The sequence below is a fragment of the Neoarius graeffei genome, chromosome 14 (genome assembly GCF_027579695.1).
Source record: "Neoarius graeffei isolate fNeoGra1 chromosome 14, fNeoGra1.pri, whole genome shotgun sequence".
Classification (NCBI taxonomy): Eukaryota; Metazoa; Chordata; class Actinopteri; order Siluriformes; family Ariidae; genus Neoarius; species Neoarius graeffei.
The window spans coordinates 11,413,513-11,430,108 of NC_083582.1; the positions used below are offsets into that span (position 1 = coordinate 11,413,513).

Consider the following 16,596-nt stretch of genomic DNA (forward strand, 5'->3'; position numbering starts at 1 on the left):
CGTGGGGTCAAAATGATCACATGAACGGTGAGCAAAAATCCCAGAACCACACGGGGGGACCTAGTGAATGACCTGCAGAGAGCTGGGACCAAAGTAACAAAGGCTACCATCAGTAACACACTACGCCGCCAGGGACTCAAATCCTGCAGTGCCAGACGTGTCCCCCTGCTTAAGCCAGTACATGTCCAGGCCCGTCTGAAGTTTGCTAGAGAGCATTTGGATGATCCAGAAGAGGATTGGCAGAATGTCATATGGTCAGATGAAACCAAAATAGAACTTTTTGGTAAAAACTCAACTTGTGTTTGGAGGAGAAAGAATGCTGAGTTGTATCCAAAGAACACCATACCTACTGTGAAGCATGGGGGTGGAAACATCATGCTTTGGGGCTGTTTTTCTGCAAAGGGACCAGGACGACTGATCCGTGTAAAGGAAAGAATGAATGAGGCCATGTATCGTGAGATTTTGAGTGAAAACCTCTTTCCAATCAGCAAGGGCACTGAAGATGAAACTTGGCTGGGTCTTTCAGCATGACAATGATCCCAAACACACCGCCCGGGCAACGAAGGAGTGGCTTCATAAGAAGCAATTCAAGGTCCTGGAGTGGCCTAGCTTGGGAAATCCCATGCTGCTTTGCACAATCGTTCCGATCTGAAAAGACAGCATGGAAACTATGGTCTAAAGGCTTGCCTGAGTTAGGGAGCCAATCAGAGAGTGGGGAGGGGTGAAAAGACGGTGACGTGTACTACTCGACAAACGGAAGCTTGTAGTTTATTTGGGACTGTTTACGGATCACATTTAACATGGCGGCGAGCGATACGAACCGAACTAACCAAACCAGCTTCTCTCATATTTGTCTTGCACAAATGGCAGTAATCGTTCGGTGCCATTGTTTTTCTATTTTTGTTTTGCCTTCTCTTTCTCTTTCCTTCTCTTCTTCACCGCTCTAACTACATCACTGGGTACAACTGCCATGATTGGCCATGGGCTACGTATACGCCAAATGATAGACATTCGCAACATCCAATAAACGGCCGTTGACAATCGTAAACCACACCTCCCCTACGAGAAATTCAATAGGCGGATTCCAGACCATATTTCACTTGTGATATGGTCTGGTGTTAACCAGACTAGGAGTGGCCTAGCCAGTCTCCAGATCTCAACCCCATAGAAAATCTTTGGAGGGAGTTGAAAGTCCGTGTTGCCCAGCGACAGCCCCAAAACATCACTGCTCTAGAGGAGATCTGCATGGAGGAATGGGCCAAAATACCAGCAGCAGTGTGTGAAAACCTTGTGAAGACTTACAGAAAACGTTTGACCTCTGTCATTGCCAACAAAGGGTATATAACAAAGTATTGAGATGAACTTTTGTTATTGACCAAATACTTATTTTCCACCATAATTTGCAAATAAATTCTTTAAAAATCAGACAATGTGATTTTCTGGATTTTTTTTTCACATTCTGTCTCTCATAGTTGAGGTATACCTATGATGAAAATTACAGGCCTCTCATCTTTTTAAGTGGGAGAACTTGCACAATTGGTGACTGACTAAATACTTTTTTGCCCCACTATAAGTATACATTTAACAAGGAAAACTTGGCACTGCATTAACTATGTTGATATTATGCTGGCTGAAACGAGGATTCGTAATGCGGCAATTTGCATCACAGAATATGCCGCAGCGGTGCAGCCGGATGGACTCTGGGGCCTGTGATTGTATTGCCCAGACCAGTTGGTCTCCTAGCGGAAAATCCTTAAAAAATGCTCTGCTAAACCTCGAGTCCCCAGTGTTCAAGTCCAAGTCATTAAAAAACATTTTGAGTCGAGTCCAAGACTCCATCCGCACCATTTGACGGTGGCTGTTGCTGCCTTTATGCGAAAGCGTCTCTGCTCCTGTGTTGGACTAACGTTACTGCTCGACTGCCCGATTTTAGTTAACAAGCTACAGATAAAAAGCTTGTTCATCACTCAGCAAGCCCCGCCCACTATCAACAGGGCAAATACCATGAGAGAGGGTTAACACTAGCTAGTTCATCGCTCAGCAAGCAAGCCCCGCTGTCAACAGAGCAACGAGCGTAGCGTGTCACGCCCTTCTCTGGGTGGAGTCTCGCCAGATGACGACTGAAGTTCGAGGTTGTCCCCGTCGTCCCCTCGATAGTTCTTCTACATATGGAACACACAGCAGTGCATTTTTTCCCACAGCACGAGAAGTCTGTATAAGCAAAGCGGACAATCCTAGGGGCGTCTCTCCAGGCATTTTAGCGCCGTTAACGTTAGGTTGTTCCTGAACGTGACGTATGAACCGGTGAATGTGCATTCTCTTGCAGGAAATTAGTATAAAAATTAATGTGCACTGTGTTCCAAATTATTATGCAAATCATATTTTCTCAGATTTTCCTAAATTATCTATATTAATGGCAGTCATCATGATTTTCCAGTCATCAACCATTAGAGTACAATTCAAATGTTTTTGAACGAACCTCCCAATGATAACAGTAAATTTTTAAGAAATAAAAAACACAAATGCACCCAAAATGCATGTTCCAAATTATGACGCACAATTGAGTTTCCAAACATTTTATTGTCATAAAGAACAAAAAATGGTCATGTGTGAAATTAGAAACATTAGCAGGTCATGACTAACTGAAATGTAACTGAAATCAAACACTATTTAAATCAAAACATTATCACAAGTGAAGTCACATCTGAACATAGGACCCCTTGTTGAAAAGGACCTTCTCAAGTCTTCCATCCATTGAATGTGTCAGTTTTTGGATAGTATCTGCTGGAACTGCCTTGCATGAGGACAGAATAGCCTCCCAGAGCTGTTGTTGAGATGTCAACTGCCTCCCACCATCATAAACACTTCTCTTGATGATGCTCCAAAGGTTCTCAATAGGGTTGAGGTCAGGGGAGGATGGGGGCCACACCATAAGTTTGTCTCCTTTGATGCCCATTGCAGCCAGAGATGCAGACGTATTCTTTGCAGCATGACATGGTGCATTGTCATGCATGAAAATGATCTTGTTTCGAAAAGCACGATTCTTCCTTTTGAACCATGGCAGGAAGTGTTCTTTGAGGAACTCCACATACGTTATGGATGTCATCTTCACACCGTCAGGGATCCTAAAAGGGCCGACAATCTCTCTCCCCATGATTCCAGCCCAAAACATCACTCCACCACCTCCTTGTTGGCGCCGTAGCCTTGTTTGCATGGGGTGGCCGTCAACCAACCATCCACCACTCCATCCATCTGGACCATCGAGGGTTGCACGACATTCATCGGTGAGCAGAACAGTTTTGAAGTCAGTCTTCATGTATTGCCTGGCCCACTGGAGCCGTTTCTGCTTGTAATGGATAGGGGAGGTCGAAACGATGGCTTACGCACCGCTGCAAACCCCTGGAGGACCCTGCATCTTGTTGTTCGGGGCACGTTGGAGGCACCAGCAGCTTCAAAACCTTGTCTGCTGCTATGACAGGGCATTTTTACAGCTGCTCTTTTGATCCAACGTATTTGCCTGTAGGAAAGAGTCCTGGATTTTCCATTATCAGCACGCACACGTGTGTGCTCTGAATCAGCTACATACTTCTTGATAGTGCGATGATGTCTCTTGGCAATTTTGATTGTTGCCATGCCTTGACCCAAACATTCAACTATTTGTTGCTTTTCAGCAGCCGACAGGTCCTTTTTCTTGCCCATTTTGGTTGAAAATGGTAGCCTGCTTAATAATGTGGGACAACCTTCTTTAGTAGTCTCCCCTTTAATTGGACTCACCTGCCAAACTAATTAGCACAGGTGTCTTCAATTGGTTTCAGTGTTATACAGAGCCCTGATACACATTACCATTCATGAGTTTAACTGACAAACAAAAAATATCTTACCTTACCACTCTTAACCCTTTGGTGACTGACCCCTTGAAAATGGTTCCTCCAGGAACGATGACGTTTCAGTTGTCAAGACAACGGAAAAACTAAAATACAAGAGCATTTTGTTTTGTGCACAAGAGCATTGTGACGTATCTTTCTGTTTTTGTATTTTAGTTTTTCCGTTGGGGCGGCACGGTGGTGTAGTGGTTAGCGCTGTCGCCTCACAGCAAGAAGGTCCTGGGTTCGAACCCCGGGTCCGGCGAGGGCCTTTCTGTGTGGAGTTTGCATGTTCTCCCCGTGTCCGCGTGGGTTTCCTCCGGGTGCTCCGGTTTCCCCCACAGTCCAAAGACATGCAGGTTAGGTTAACTGGTGACTCTAAATTGACCGTAGGTGTGAATGTGAGTGTGAATGGTTGTCTGTGTCTATGTGTCAGCCCTGTGATGACCTGGCGACTTGTTCAGGGTGTACCCCGCCTTTCGCCCGTAGTCAGCTGGGATAGGCTCCGGCTTGCCTGCGACCCTGTAGAAGGATAAAGCGGCTAGAGATAATGAGATGAGATGAGATGAGTTTTTCCGTTGTCTTGACAACTGAAAAGTCGTCGTTCCTGGAGGAACCATTTTCAACGGGTCAGTCACCAAAGGGTTAAACACTTGTTGCATAATAATTTGGAACACAGTGTAGATATCAATATAAACATCTTACTCCAAATTATGGCATGTTACAAAAAATAAAGGAAAAATCCAAGTCCTCGTCTCCAATTTACGAGTCCGAATGATCAGTACAGTGAAACACATTTTAAGTTACGTACATGGACTCAAACTGTGGAATACATATCAACTGCAGTAGATAAATCTGACATTCTGAAATAAATCTACGACGCCCCGGAGAGGCTTCTGCATACAGGAGCTCGAACCTGACCGCATCGGAGGTGTAGAGTTTTACTGTGTCTTGCTTTTGTGCCATGTACAGAAATGCAACCTGCTTTATAAAGTGTTGGTCAGTGATTGGTTGTACGTCAAGTGAACCTGCTGACTCAATAGACTTATTGTTAGAAATGATACGAAGTTGCAAAAAAAAAAAAAAAAAAGGAGGTAGAATTCTGAGAAACGTAAACGGAACTCTGTCTTATTAGAACCATGTTTTAATATTCTCTTTTTTTTTGTCCTTAGTTCTCCAGTTGGTTTAATGTAAACCATTAAATACAAAGTTAATGAACAAAACACTTCAAACAGCATGAATATACCGTATGATTTAACTTTTCTCAGGTCAGATCCCAGGAGGCGGAGCTGCCGCCGCCGCCGCACAGCGTCGCTTTCGGCCAAAAGAATTCCACAGAATCAACCGAATGAGTCCGGTTCAGCTTTGGTTCCGCCTCCTGGAATTCAGTGCCATCACTGGGTTAATAAACAACAACAACAACTCCTTCAGTGACACTGCAAACTCGTTAAATTCTGATGAAGAAAAATTTCAGGTCTGGTCTGAAATGTTTTTTCAGTGAGGATTAGAGATGGAAAGCTGCTCTGGCGGTAATGTCAATTCTGAGTTATGTGACTTATTAGCCGCGTCCATTGCTGTCAGTGAAAACGAGCGAATAAGTGACGGACATTCGATAAAACCCTGTGGTTCACCTGTCGAAACGTTAGAACATTAGAAACGTTACTTCGTAACATAACCATTAAAAGTTTTCAGGAAGAAACCGTAAAGGTTAACAAACTTATTGAAACAAATCCCGCCCTCAGAAAGCACTTCAGCCACCTGTGCTAGCGCTGGTTAGCGGGATTACTGCGGGATTGGCGCGCTCGTGAGGAGCGCGAGTTGATGTAGCGTGAGCTCTAATCGCTGCTGAAGAGCATCCAGGCGTGTATCCATGTGCTCCTTCAACCTGTTCTCCAGATCGTGCATACGCTTCTCCACCACTTCCTCCAGAACTTTCTCCAGACCTGCGCAGCAAACGTGATCCTCGCTGCGTCGCAAAAACACACAACCACAGCTTTAATATAGCAGTTCGAACACAAAAAAGGTCACATCAAAAACTTTCAGAACCTCAAAAGAGGAAAATAAAAAGTCTACTGGTGACTCACCGCTCTCCATTCATCTTCTTCTCTGGTGAGGGCGGACTGTTGAGGCGGAGTCGTGCAACCTGACCACACACACTCTCAAGCATGGGAAGCAGATCAGGGCTAAGTGGACTCTGGTTCCCGCCCGGACCACCTGCTTCGCCGCTCTGGTCGGCACGGAACGTTCCAGTCGGAGTCGGCGCGCCATCGGAGCCAACATCTCCCGCCGCTTTAGCTCCTTTAGCCCAGTACGCTAATGCACCACCACCCATCAGCAGTGGCAAGAAGCCACCAAGGACGTCGGCTTTGTTCTAAAAAGAGAACGGAAGGATATTCGGCAAAAGTCAAGGCTCAGGTCCGGCGTGAGAGACTTAATTAGCGGCTCGGCCGGATTTGTATTCAACCGACCAGGCCACAGGTTTCCTGTTTCCTATTGGCTCATAACACAGGATTAAATAAAGTCAGAACAAAGTGACGGTCAGTGCAAACACGTCTTTTCTCAGATCACACTTATTTGAGTTTTCTCATCTCATCTCATTATCTCTAGCCGCTTTATCCTGTTCTACAGGGTCGCAGGCGAGCTGGAGCCTATCCCAGCTGACTACGGGCGAAAGGCGGGGTACACCCTGGACAAGTCGCCAGGTCATCACAGGGCTGACACATAGACACAGACAACCATTCACACTCACACTCACACCTACGCTCAATTTAGAGTCACCAGTTAACCTAACCTGCATGTCTTTGGACTGTGGGGGAAACCGGAGCACCCGGAGGAAACCCACGCGGACACCATGCAAACTCCGCACAGAAAGGCCCTCGCCGGCCACGGGGCTCGAACCCGGACCTTCTTGCTGTGAGGCGACAGCGCTAACCACTACACCACCGTGCCGCCCTATTTGAGTTTTGATTTTTTTAAAAAACAGACGAGCTTTCAGGTGTCTCCTGAAACACATCTGTACGGCAGACGGTCCACGTTTAACAAACTCCCATGTAAGAGTTTCCTGTCACGAAATGAAGTTTTCTGACAGCTTCAGGACAGACGAGTTTATAAAAAGCTGCAAACTCAAAGTGTAAAATTACATAACCCGGTCATTTTTTTGCCGGACCCGTGCTGAGAGTAAACCTTCATGTGAAGGTTTAAAAATCAAAACTCAAATAGGGCGGCACGGTGGCGTAGTGGTTAGCGCTGTCGCTCCTCCTCTGCACATCTCTCCTGTGGTGTCCCGCAAGGTTCCATTCTTTCCCCTTTACTCTTTTCCTTGTATATGCTCCCCCTTGGCTCTATTTTTAGAAAATACAATGTTTCCTTTCACTGCTATGCCGATGACACACAAATATATATGCCCTTAAGTCACAACGACCCCCGCTCTTTCAAACGTCTGCTAAACTGCCTGGAGGATATTAAAGCCTGGATAGCCCAAAATTTTTTAAATTTTAATGAGAGCAAAACTGAAATTCTAGTATTTCAGCCTAGCGCTTCCCGTGGCCGACACATTGACCTTGGCCCTCTTGGACCCTACGAGAAAGGTACTGCAAAAAACCTTGGCGTGTACTTAGATCCCCTCTTTAAAATGGAAAAACAAATAAGTATGGTTGTTAGATCTAGCTTTTATCAATTACGGCTTTTATCCAAGGTTAAACCTTTTTTATCTTTTAAAAATTTCGAAATGGTCATCCATGCATTTGTCTCCTCACGCCTGGACTATGGTAATGCTTTGTATGCTGGCATAAGCGCTACTGCCCTCTCACGCCTACAACTAGTTCAAAATGCTGCAGCCCGCCTTCTTACCAAAACAAGAAGGCGTGAGCATATTACACCGGTGCTGGCTGCCCTCCACTGGCTCCCTATACAGTATAGAATACATTTTAAGATTCTTTTATTTGTTTTTAAATCTTTACACGGGTTGGCACCATCCTACCTGGCTGATCTTTTAAAAATTCACACTCCCGCCAGAGCACTGAGGTCAGCTGACCAACTACTACTAGATGTGCCCCCCTCCAGACTAAAGAGTAGAGGGGACAGGGCCTTTGCTGTCATTGGCCCTAAACTCTGGAATGAGCTCCCTCTTCACATCCGCCTGGCCCCCTCCTTGTCTGATTTTAAAACCTACCTTAAAACACATTTCTATGCACAGGCTTTTAACTCTATAAGACCTTAGTCTCGTCTGTTTTAATATACCTAGGGCTTTTGAGGTTTTATTTTATCTATCTATGTCTGAAATCCCGCTTTTAACCCATCTTTTATTGGCAAAATTGTCACTTTGTTTTATTCTTTTAATATATTTATATTCCATCTACTGTAAATAGCCCCCCTCTTGTGCTGGTATTTTATTATTGTTCTCCTATGTGTTTTATGGTTGTTTTCAAGTCCTGTGTGTCTTTCAAGTCTTGCGTGTTTAGGGCCTTTTGTCAGCACTTTGGTCAACTGCCCTGTTGTTGTTTTTTAAAGTGCTTTATAAATAAACTTTGACTTGACTTGACTTGAAGTGATGCAAACTTTACGTATAAATCAAAACGAATATATACATTTTAGAACGTTTTACCAAACGCAGTGAGGCTGAACCCCGAGTCAGTGAACATCAGGAAAAGGAAAAAGGAGTCGTGCTCTCCTGCACTGACCTTCTGCTGAAACTGCACCATTTCCATGAGGCTCTGCGCGCCGGGGGACAGGGTGGTGCCCATCTCCTCCATCATGGCCTGGACACGATGAAGGTCGATGCCAGCAGCCGGGCCAGGCTGGACTTCTGCTCCTGGACGGAACCGCAATCCTACAACCACCCGATGGATCCCCACGACCGACCGGCCGCCGAGAGAGAGAAGCTGAGAGTGGAGACACCAGACTTAACACGAGTTCCTGCTGATCGGGGATCAGTTCTGCTTTTGATGATAACTAACGCTACGTTCACACTGCAAGGCTTAATGCTCAATTCCGATTTTTTTGTGAGGTCGTTCACATTAACAAATATATGCGACTTGTATGTGATCCTCAGTATGAACGAAAAGCGACCTAAAAGTGTTCCGCATGCGCATTGCAGGATACGACGACGTCACATGCAGTGAGCATGGCCAGTGTTTACGGAAGTAAAACCGCCTGGTTGCGGTATGACCCATCCAATCTAGCTTGAATAGCTGTATCCCCCCAAATGGAAATCAGCTCCCTAACCTCTGCGTCCTTCCATTGAGAAGATTCAGAACCTTCACAGCCCGAAGCGTCCCTCGCATTGATGTCATGCGCAGGGGCGCAGATACGTTTTTTGAACTGGGAGGGACAAAGCTGCCAGCAAACCAACCCCAACCCCGATATGCCTGTCAAACTTGTTGTGGGTAACCATAGCAACCAAGCTCGAGCTCACAACCTGTGCAGTCTGCGCAGCTCAACCAACCGAATATCAGTCTTTGTTTTGTGTGAATTGTTGCAACTATGTATGTACTGCTGTGCACCTCAATAAACCGAATGGTCATTAGTCTTTTGATTTTTCCGTGAGGTTTGCCTTATGCAAAGAAAGACAGCATAGACGTTTTTTCCTCCCTATAAGTGGGGGGGGACCGAGCGAGGTGAATTTAAATCTGGGTGGGACGAGTCCCACCCTCTATCTGCGCCCGTGATTATGCGCCATGTTGTTGTAACTTTTTCTGAGAGACCCGCCGCCTACTTCAGCGCAGAATAGTGACGTTTGTGGCTTGTTGATGACGTGTAAGTCGGATGAATGCGACCTGGCGGTTCAGACTGAAGTCGCATATGAAAAGAGCGGATAGGAATCGGAATTAGGACCACATATCCAAACGGCCTGGGTCGGATTTGAAAAAATCGGATCTGTGTCGTTTATATTGTCAATAAAAGATCGGATACAGGTCACATATGGGCAAAAAGATCGGATTTGAGTCACTTCAGCCTGCAGTGTGAACGTAGCCTAACACACTGATCTCAGGTCAGTGTTTATATGAACCGGTTACACTCTTATCAAACACATCTGGGCTGAATTCTCCTGCAAGACAGTCCACATTTCCCCATATCATGGTTCTACTGTTGCAGAAGATTCTCCCCCACCGAACTGGGATTATAAATCTACACAAAGTATCCCATAATACTGACAGGAAATCAGGACAGTCTGAAAGATTCGCTGGGATGATGGAAGTATTCAGCCTGGTTACTGTGAAAACCCGAAAGTGATTTTGGAAGGAGGTTGTGGTCGCAGTGTCAGATGTTTATCTTATGAATGAAGAGTTTCATCATTTCCACAGCTCGGGGTTTATTGCTCTGTTCTGCCCCCTAGTGGTCTCGCAGATTATTGTAATTCATAAACACAGAGCCCAAATTCATTCAGTGAGCTGGATTAAACCTGTATCATCGTTTTGTTTCTGAAACACGTTCCACATCCTGAGTAGTTTCTCATATTTACATACTGAGTGTTTATGAGAAAACAAAATGACAGACGCACCTTCAGTTCGCATGACACGAGCGGGGATTCCAGCACCAAGTGGTTCCTGTAGAAGAGTCTTTTGTCTTCAGCACTAGCAAGAGAACGTGTAAGTTATTTCATGTGCATCTGGTCCGTTCCTTCCTCTTTAGGTTAATTATTTAAACACGCATATAAATCACCTCACCCCAGAGGTTTCGTGTTCATGTACCTGCTTTGCTGCCATCTTGGATCTTCTTCCCCACGGCTTGTCCCGCAGTAGTCTCCGGAGAGCGAGTATACCTCGACAGTCCTCGCCTCGCTCACGATCTGCAGGCTGGTGATGACGGCACCCGAATCGGGTCGACACAGCAGGGTGATGATGCACGGCGAGGATTCCTCCGCTCGCTCCAGGAGCACAGGCTCACACCTAGGACACATTTGGATCATTCCATGTCAAATCTCTGAATGCTCCCACTTGACCATCTCAGATTTGGCTGAAAAAATTCCAGGAGGTTCACACACTTCCCAATAGGAAAAGTCCCAAATTTTAGTTCCCAACCCTTTATAGTTTTGTCATAATAAAAAATGTATATATTTTTGCAACTAACCTCGGACCCGTTTTGAGCCGAGTTTTTTGGGGAGCCACTTTAGGATTGCTGGATCTAGAAAAGTATTTAAGCTAGGTCCTTCATATTTTCAAGGGTCAAAAACGGGCACCAGTACTTGTAGAATAAGGACTTTTACATGTGTGCTTTTGGTTTATCAGAGAATTCTGGGGGCTTGAATTTGCTCGGAAATTCTACACTACGCGCCGTGGCAGCATATTTGAAGGGCTGTGGAAGGTGGAATTTCAAAAACTTGATATTGCACAGACACCTTCCCATATATACTGTGTACTTTGTATTCTAAAACTGCCCCTCTGTGATGAGCGGATAAAAAGTTTAAAATTAGAAAAAAATTAATTTGGTGACGTTTTTGGCATGTTATAGCAGAAAAAAAGACTGTTTTAGAAAGATTAAATGGGTGGCACGGTGGTGTAGTGGTTAGCGCTGTCGCCTCACAGCAAGAAGGTCCGGGTTCGAGCCCCGTGGCCGGCGAAGGCCTTTCTGTGCGGAGTTTGCATGGTGTCCGCGTGGGTTTCCTCCGGGTGCTCCGGTTTCCCCCACAGTCCAAAGACATGCAGGTTAGGTTAACTGGTGACTCTAAATTGACCGTAGGTGTGAATGTGAGTGTGAATGGTTGTCTGTGTCTATGTGTCAGCCCTGTGATGACCTGGCGACTTGTCCAGGGTGTACCCCGCCTTTCGCCCGTAGTCAGCTGGGATAGGCTCCAGCTTGCCTGCGACCCTGTAGGACAGGATAAAGCGGCTAGAGATAATGAGATGAGATGTTTTTTATCCATTTAGAGTTACATTTTGTTTTGGAGAAACTGTGTGAAACAGACTTACAGAGCAGAAGGATCCAGAGCAGCCTCAGTGAGGAGATCCTCCTGTGGTGTGATGAGGATGTCTCTGAGCTCAGTGTGAGATGTACACACCCAGGAGGAGTGTGGAGACACCATGGCATCTCTGCTGGAGCTCATCATGATGCTGTTGGAGCTGTGATTGAGTGTGTGTGTGTGATATTAAACACATTCAGATCTCCTGCACTAACCACAGACACATTCCACAGCGAGCAGGAATCTGTGTGGGTTTCTCCACACTGTCTGTCTGTCTGTCTGTCTGTCTCTCTCTAATCCATTGTAATAGTCTGTGCCCTGCTCACAGCGCAAACACACGCCGACAAACCGCTAAATGTCTCTCAGGAAGTTTTACCGGAGCGCTAAAGTCGAGTTGAACTCAACACAAACGCATAACAAACATCCCACAACCGCCTGTCATTCCCCACGCCGCTCTGTGCACCGCGCATGCGCCATTTTCACGCATGCGCGTTTTCACCACACAGGTCATGGCTCTCTACCTTCACTTCCGCCTGCGTAAAAGTCCCCGTCAACAAAAGTCCCCTCGGTGTCAACGGTTCCATGAACACAGTGTCACATAAAACACAATTTCTACTCACAAAGAAAACATAAATATATTTATATCTATATCAGTAATATTATAAATAAATACATAAGTCAATTAAAAAAAAACCACCACATGCTGATCAAGTAGAAAAACTAAAACGATGTCGTATAAAATTTTTCACAAAAGCCTAAAATCTTTAATTAAATTGCATGTTTAATTAAACAACAACAAGATTTCTTTAAAAAAAAAATTAACTTCAAAATAGAGAAAGAAAGAGACCGGTGACGGAATGACTGTTTATAGCTGCTATAACGTATGCTTTAAAGAAAGCTTATGAACTTATAATGTGTCGTTCTTCATTAGTTATTGTTTTCATCTTATCATTGCGTTGTAAGAGGAATAAAACGCGTGCCGTCGTCGAGAAAGAGTCAACTTTGCTGTGGTCACAGTGATTATTTTTCAATACACCATGGAGTGTTTTACATCTCACGAATCAGGAAATCAGTAAAATATCCGACTGCTAATAAAAATTAACCTGAACGTCAAGTTGAGTTTCACGTTAAGGGCTTTTTTTTTTTGCGTTATAAACTTGTTATAACAAATTTGTAAATGTGGACTGATGCACACTGATCTCACACAAACTAAACATGATTATAAATATAAAGTGAGTTTAAATATAAGTAAATATTTATAAAGGTGTGAAGATTCGGTTTCGTTTGTTGTGCTGTTTCGGTGACTTCAGTACTCTGACTCGTGGCAGGAAGAGTTAACAGACTGTGAGTGGTCAAACTACAGCAGGTCTTGAACGCAGCATGATCAGTTGGTGCGTGGACAGGTGAAGGTGTGGCGCTGTGTACCTGTCTCTCTCTCTCTCTCTCTCTCTCTCTCTCACTCACACACACACACACACACACTGAGGAATGGGGGCAGAAGAACCCAGGAGAAGCGGAAGAAACAGAAGTGGACACTGGCCCACGGTTCTGCTGCTCATCCTGATCCACGCACATGGATTCGTGAGCCAAGGTGAGACATTTTATGAAAACAAACCGCAGATTGGTCACTTTCTCACCTGCGTAACACGGAGCCGGAATGATCTTTTCATCCCTCATTCCACACATACTCCATGTCTGATCAAGTTGTAGCTCTGTTGTCTGTACTGTAACCCATATCAGTGATATTTTGCTGCTGATTAACTGTCTTATTTCATCTCTAATCAGTGATTAAATTGGCTTTTGTAAGGAAGAGGAGCCCTTCTTCACTCACAGTGGTCAATATCTTTCAAAACATTTTTATTTGTCGCACCATCGGTTTAATACATATTTTATCAACTTATGGCCTACTTATTTATATCTCACATCAATGCACATATCGGTAACTTATTAAGCCTACGTTTCACCATCAATCTACACTGTAATTTGTAAAACTTATTCACAATATACACCACCAATTCACATATTAGCAATTTATATCTCATCAATCTACACTATTATCTGCATTACTATTTACATCTCACGCTATCAATTCACATATTAACAATAGTTCTTTACATCTCACACTATAAATCTACATCAATCAAATCAATTGTTTGCGAAACTTACTTACATGTCACAACATCAAACCACATATCAGCAGTCATTACAATTTAATTTACAACTTTCTAAATCGGACTTAGATCAAGTTTCTCCTGCCTTTCCTGTAGGGTGACCATTTCCATAACACCAAAAAGGAGGACATTATTTGGACGGGGGGTCTGGGGGCCCTCCCCCAGAAAATTTTGTATTACTTAGATGCAATTTCCTGCATTCTAATCAATTTTAGGGTGAATAATGGCAAATCCCATCTGATTCATAGCCCTCAAATTTTTATGTAAACCACAGTGGCAAGATTGAGAATGGATTATTTTTATGCAAGTCACTCAAGTTTGGTGAAATCAACATCGCAATTTTGTAGGGTTAAAGATTATGATTGTGGGGCAAAAAGAGTAAGGTCAAAGCATTCATAGTATTTATTATAATTCATGTATTAGCTCTTAATTGGCTAGAACACACAGTATTTATATTTATTAAAAACATTGTGGAGTTAACAAACCACTGAAATTAAACTTAAGGTGCTGAGTACCAAAAAGCACAACATTTGTAGATTCTCAAAGAACAAATAGGCAACATAACCAGCAACATTATAAAACGTTTTAAAGCATTCATAGTATTTATTATAATTCATGTATTAGCTCTTAATTGGCTAGAACACCATATTTGTATTTATTAAAAACATTGTGGAGTAACAAACCACTGAAATTAAACTTAAGGTAGATATAGTAGATGTGCATTTGCACTGTCATCCATATCCTAACAAGTTAAGTTGTGAGCAGCTGGTCTACCGGACAGACTCATGTTTCCAAGTCCCAGCCAGGGCCAGAGGGGCAGGGCACTAGGCACGCGCCAGGAAGATCATCAAAGGATAGAGCGCAACGCGTTCTAGAACGCAACGCCTCGCGGTGCGGAGTTCGCATTGCATGCCAAAAAACATCGAGCCATAGACTTTTTATTGTAGATTACTAGTGTGCAGCACAGATCTGCAGTTTCCCTACAAAACGTTATTCTAGAACTCTGCTCTTCCAGTCTGGCAAGTCGATATTATATAATTCCGCTCATCGTCTCTAAAAGGAGGACAAATGTGCGTCCGGCTTGATGCTGTGCCGGACGCCGGACAAGACATTGAAAAGACGGACGGTCCGGCCTAAAGCCGGACGTCTGGCCACCCTACTTTCCTGTCTGTCCACATGCTCCCGGGGAGACTCCCAGAGCGTCCGGGAAACTAGGGATGTCGGAATCGTTTAATTTTGTTATTTAGTCTAGTCTTAGTACCCCACAGCAACCTCATAACTTTGGCCGACCAAAGCAACATTGGATTGGGAGTCGAGCGTGCGAGCCAATGGAAAAGTCCAGGCTGCCAGTTCTCACTATCACGAGGGAGGTTTGCTAACGTTCCATGCGCAAAGACAGGTTAGCAGGCATCCGTTAAATTAGCTAACTCAATTTTCTGATATTTACCTAAAAGCAAAAAACACAGAAAACAGCTACAACTTACAACCCCGATTCCAAAAAAGTTGGGACAAAGTACAAATTGTAAATAAAAACAGAATGCAATGATGTGGAAGTTTCAAAATTCCATATTTTATTCAGAATAGAACATAGATGACATATCAAATGTTTAAACTGAGAAAATGTATCATTTAAAGAGAAAAATTAGATGATTTTAAATTTCATGACAACAACACATCTCAAAAAAGTTGGGACAAGGCCATGTTTACCACTGTGAGACATCCCCTTTTCTCTTTACAACAGTCTGTAAATGTCTGGGGACTGAGGAGACAAGTTGCTCAAGTTTACGGATAGGAATGTTAACCCATTCTTGTCTAATGTAGGATTCTAGTTGTTCAAATGTCTTAGGTCTTTTTTGTCGTTGTGGCAGTTTGTAGGAGTGGGAGGAAGACAGAAGACGGCAGGCCAGAACTGGGTTTTGTAACTCTTTGTTTATTTTGACACTTTTCAGTGGTCTCTCATACACACACAGACACGCACACACACATCAGGTGTCTGGTTGTGGAGAGAGCTCCTCCTCTGCTCTCGCTGTCTCCTTAAATAGGGCGCGGTTACTGGGGAAGACACACAAACACATGTTAATCAACATCAGGTGCAGTGATTCTGCCACTTACCTTCCCCGACTCTGCCCTCCGGTCACAGACCTACACTTGACCACGCCCCCGCTGCCACATACCCCCACCGCCCGACTCAGGCCGGGCGGCTGCCTGGCCTGCAGCCAACCCCCCGACGGGAGAGGAAGTCCGCCATGACCATCTGCGCCCCTGGCCTGTGGATCACCTTGAAGTTAAAGGGTTGGAGTGCCAGATACCAACGGGTGATCCGCACGTTGGCATCGTTCATGCGGTGGAGCCACTGGAGGGGCGCATGGTCCGAACAGAGGGTGAAAGGGCGTCCCAGCAGGTAGTAACAGAGGGCGAGGACCGCCCACTTGATCGCCAGGCACTCTTTTTCAATGGTGCTGTAGCGCCCCTCACGCACCGACAGCTTCCTACTGATGTACAGCACTGGGCGGTCCTCCCCCTCCACCTCCTGGGACAAAACAGCCCCCAGCCCTCTGTCCGACGCATCCATCTGTAACATAAAGGGGAGAGAAAAGTCAGGGGAGTGTAACAGTGGCCCCCCACACAGTGCAGCCTTCACCTCAGAAAAAGTCCGCTGGCATTG

General features: G+C 44.7%; 2 protein-coding genes across 2 annotated transcripts in view; one reads left to right on the forward strand and one right to left on the reverse strand.

The window, feature by feature from the left end:
• Nucleotides 1–4,991: 4,991 nt before the first annotated feature.
• On the reverse strand, nucleotides 4,992–12,217 carry c14h10orf88 (chromosome 14 C10orf88 homolog). Its single transcript, XM_060938731.1, has 6 exons — nucleotides 11,771–12,217; nucleotides 10,553–10,750; nucleotides 10,363–10,435; nucleotides 8,543–8,743; nucleotides 5,948–6,234; nucleotides 4,992–5,829 (listed from the first exon to the last, which is right to left on the reverse strand). Exons 1-6 carry the CDS (start codon nucleotides 11,905–11,907, stop codon nucleotides 5,646–5,648), a joined length of 1,080 nt encoding a protein of 359 aa, XP_060794714.1. The 5' UTR covers nucleotides 11,908–12,217; the 3' UTR covers nucleotides 4,992–5,645.
• Nucleotides 12,218–13,032: 815 nt separating this feature from the next.
• zgc:174164 (uncharacterized protein LOC570656 homolog) overlaps nucleotides 13,033–16,596 on the forward strand; it is a 66,116-nt gene continuing 62,552 nt past the window's right edge. The window contains exon 1 of the mRNA XM_060939265.1: nucleotides 13,033–13,351. Within this exon, the coding sequence (XP_060795248.1) occupies nucleotides 13,249–13,351 (103 nt within the window). The 5' untranslated portion in view covers nucleotides 13,033–13,248. The remainder of the gene's footprint in view (nucleotides 13,352–16,596) is intronic.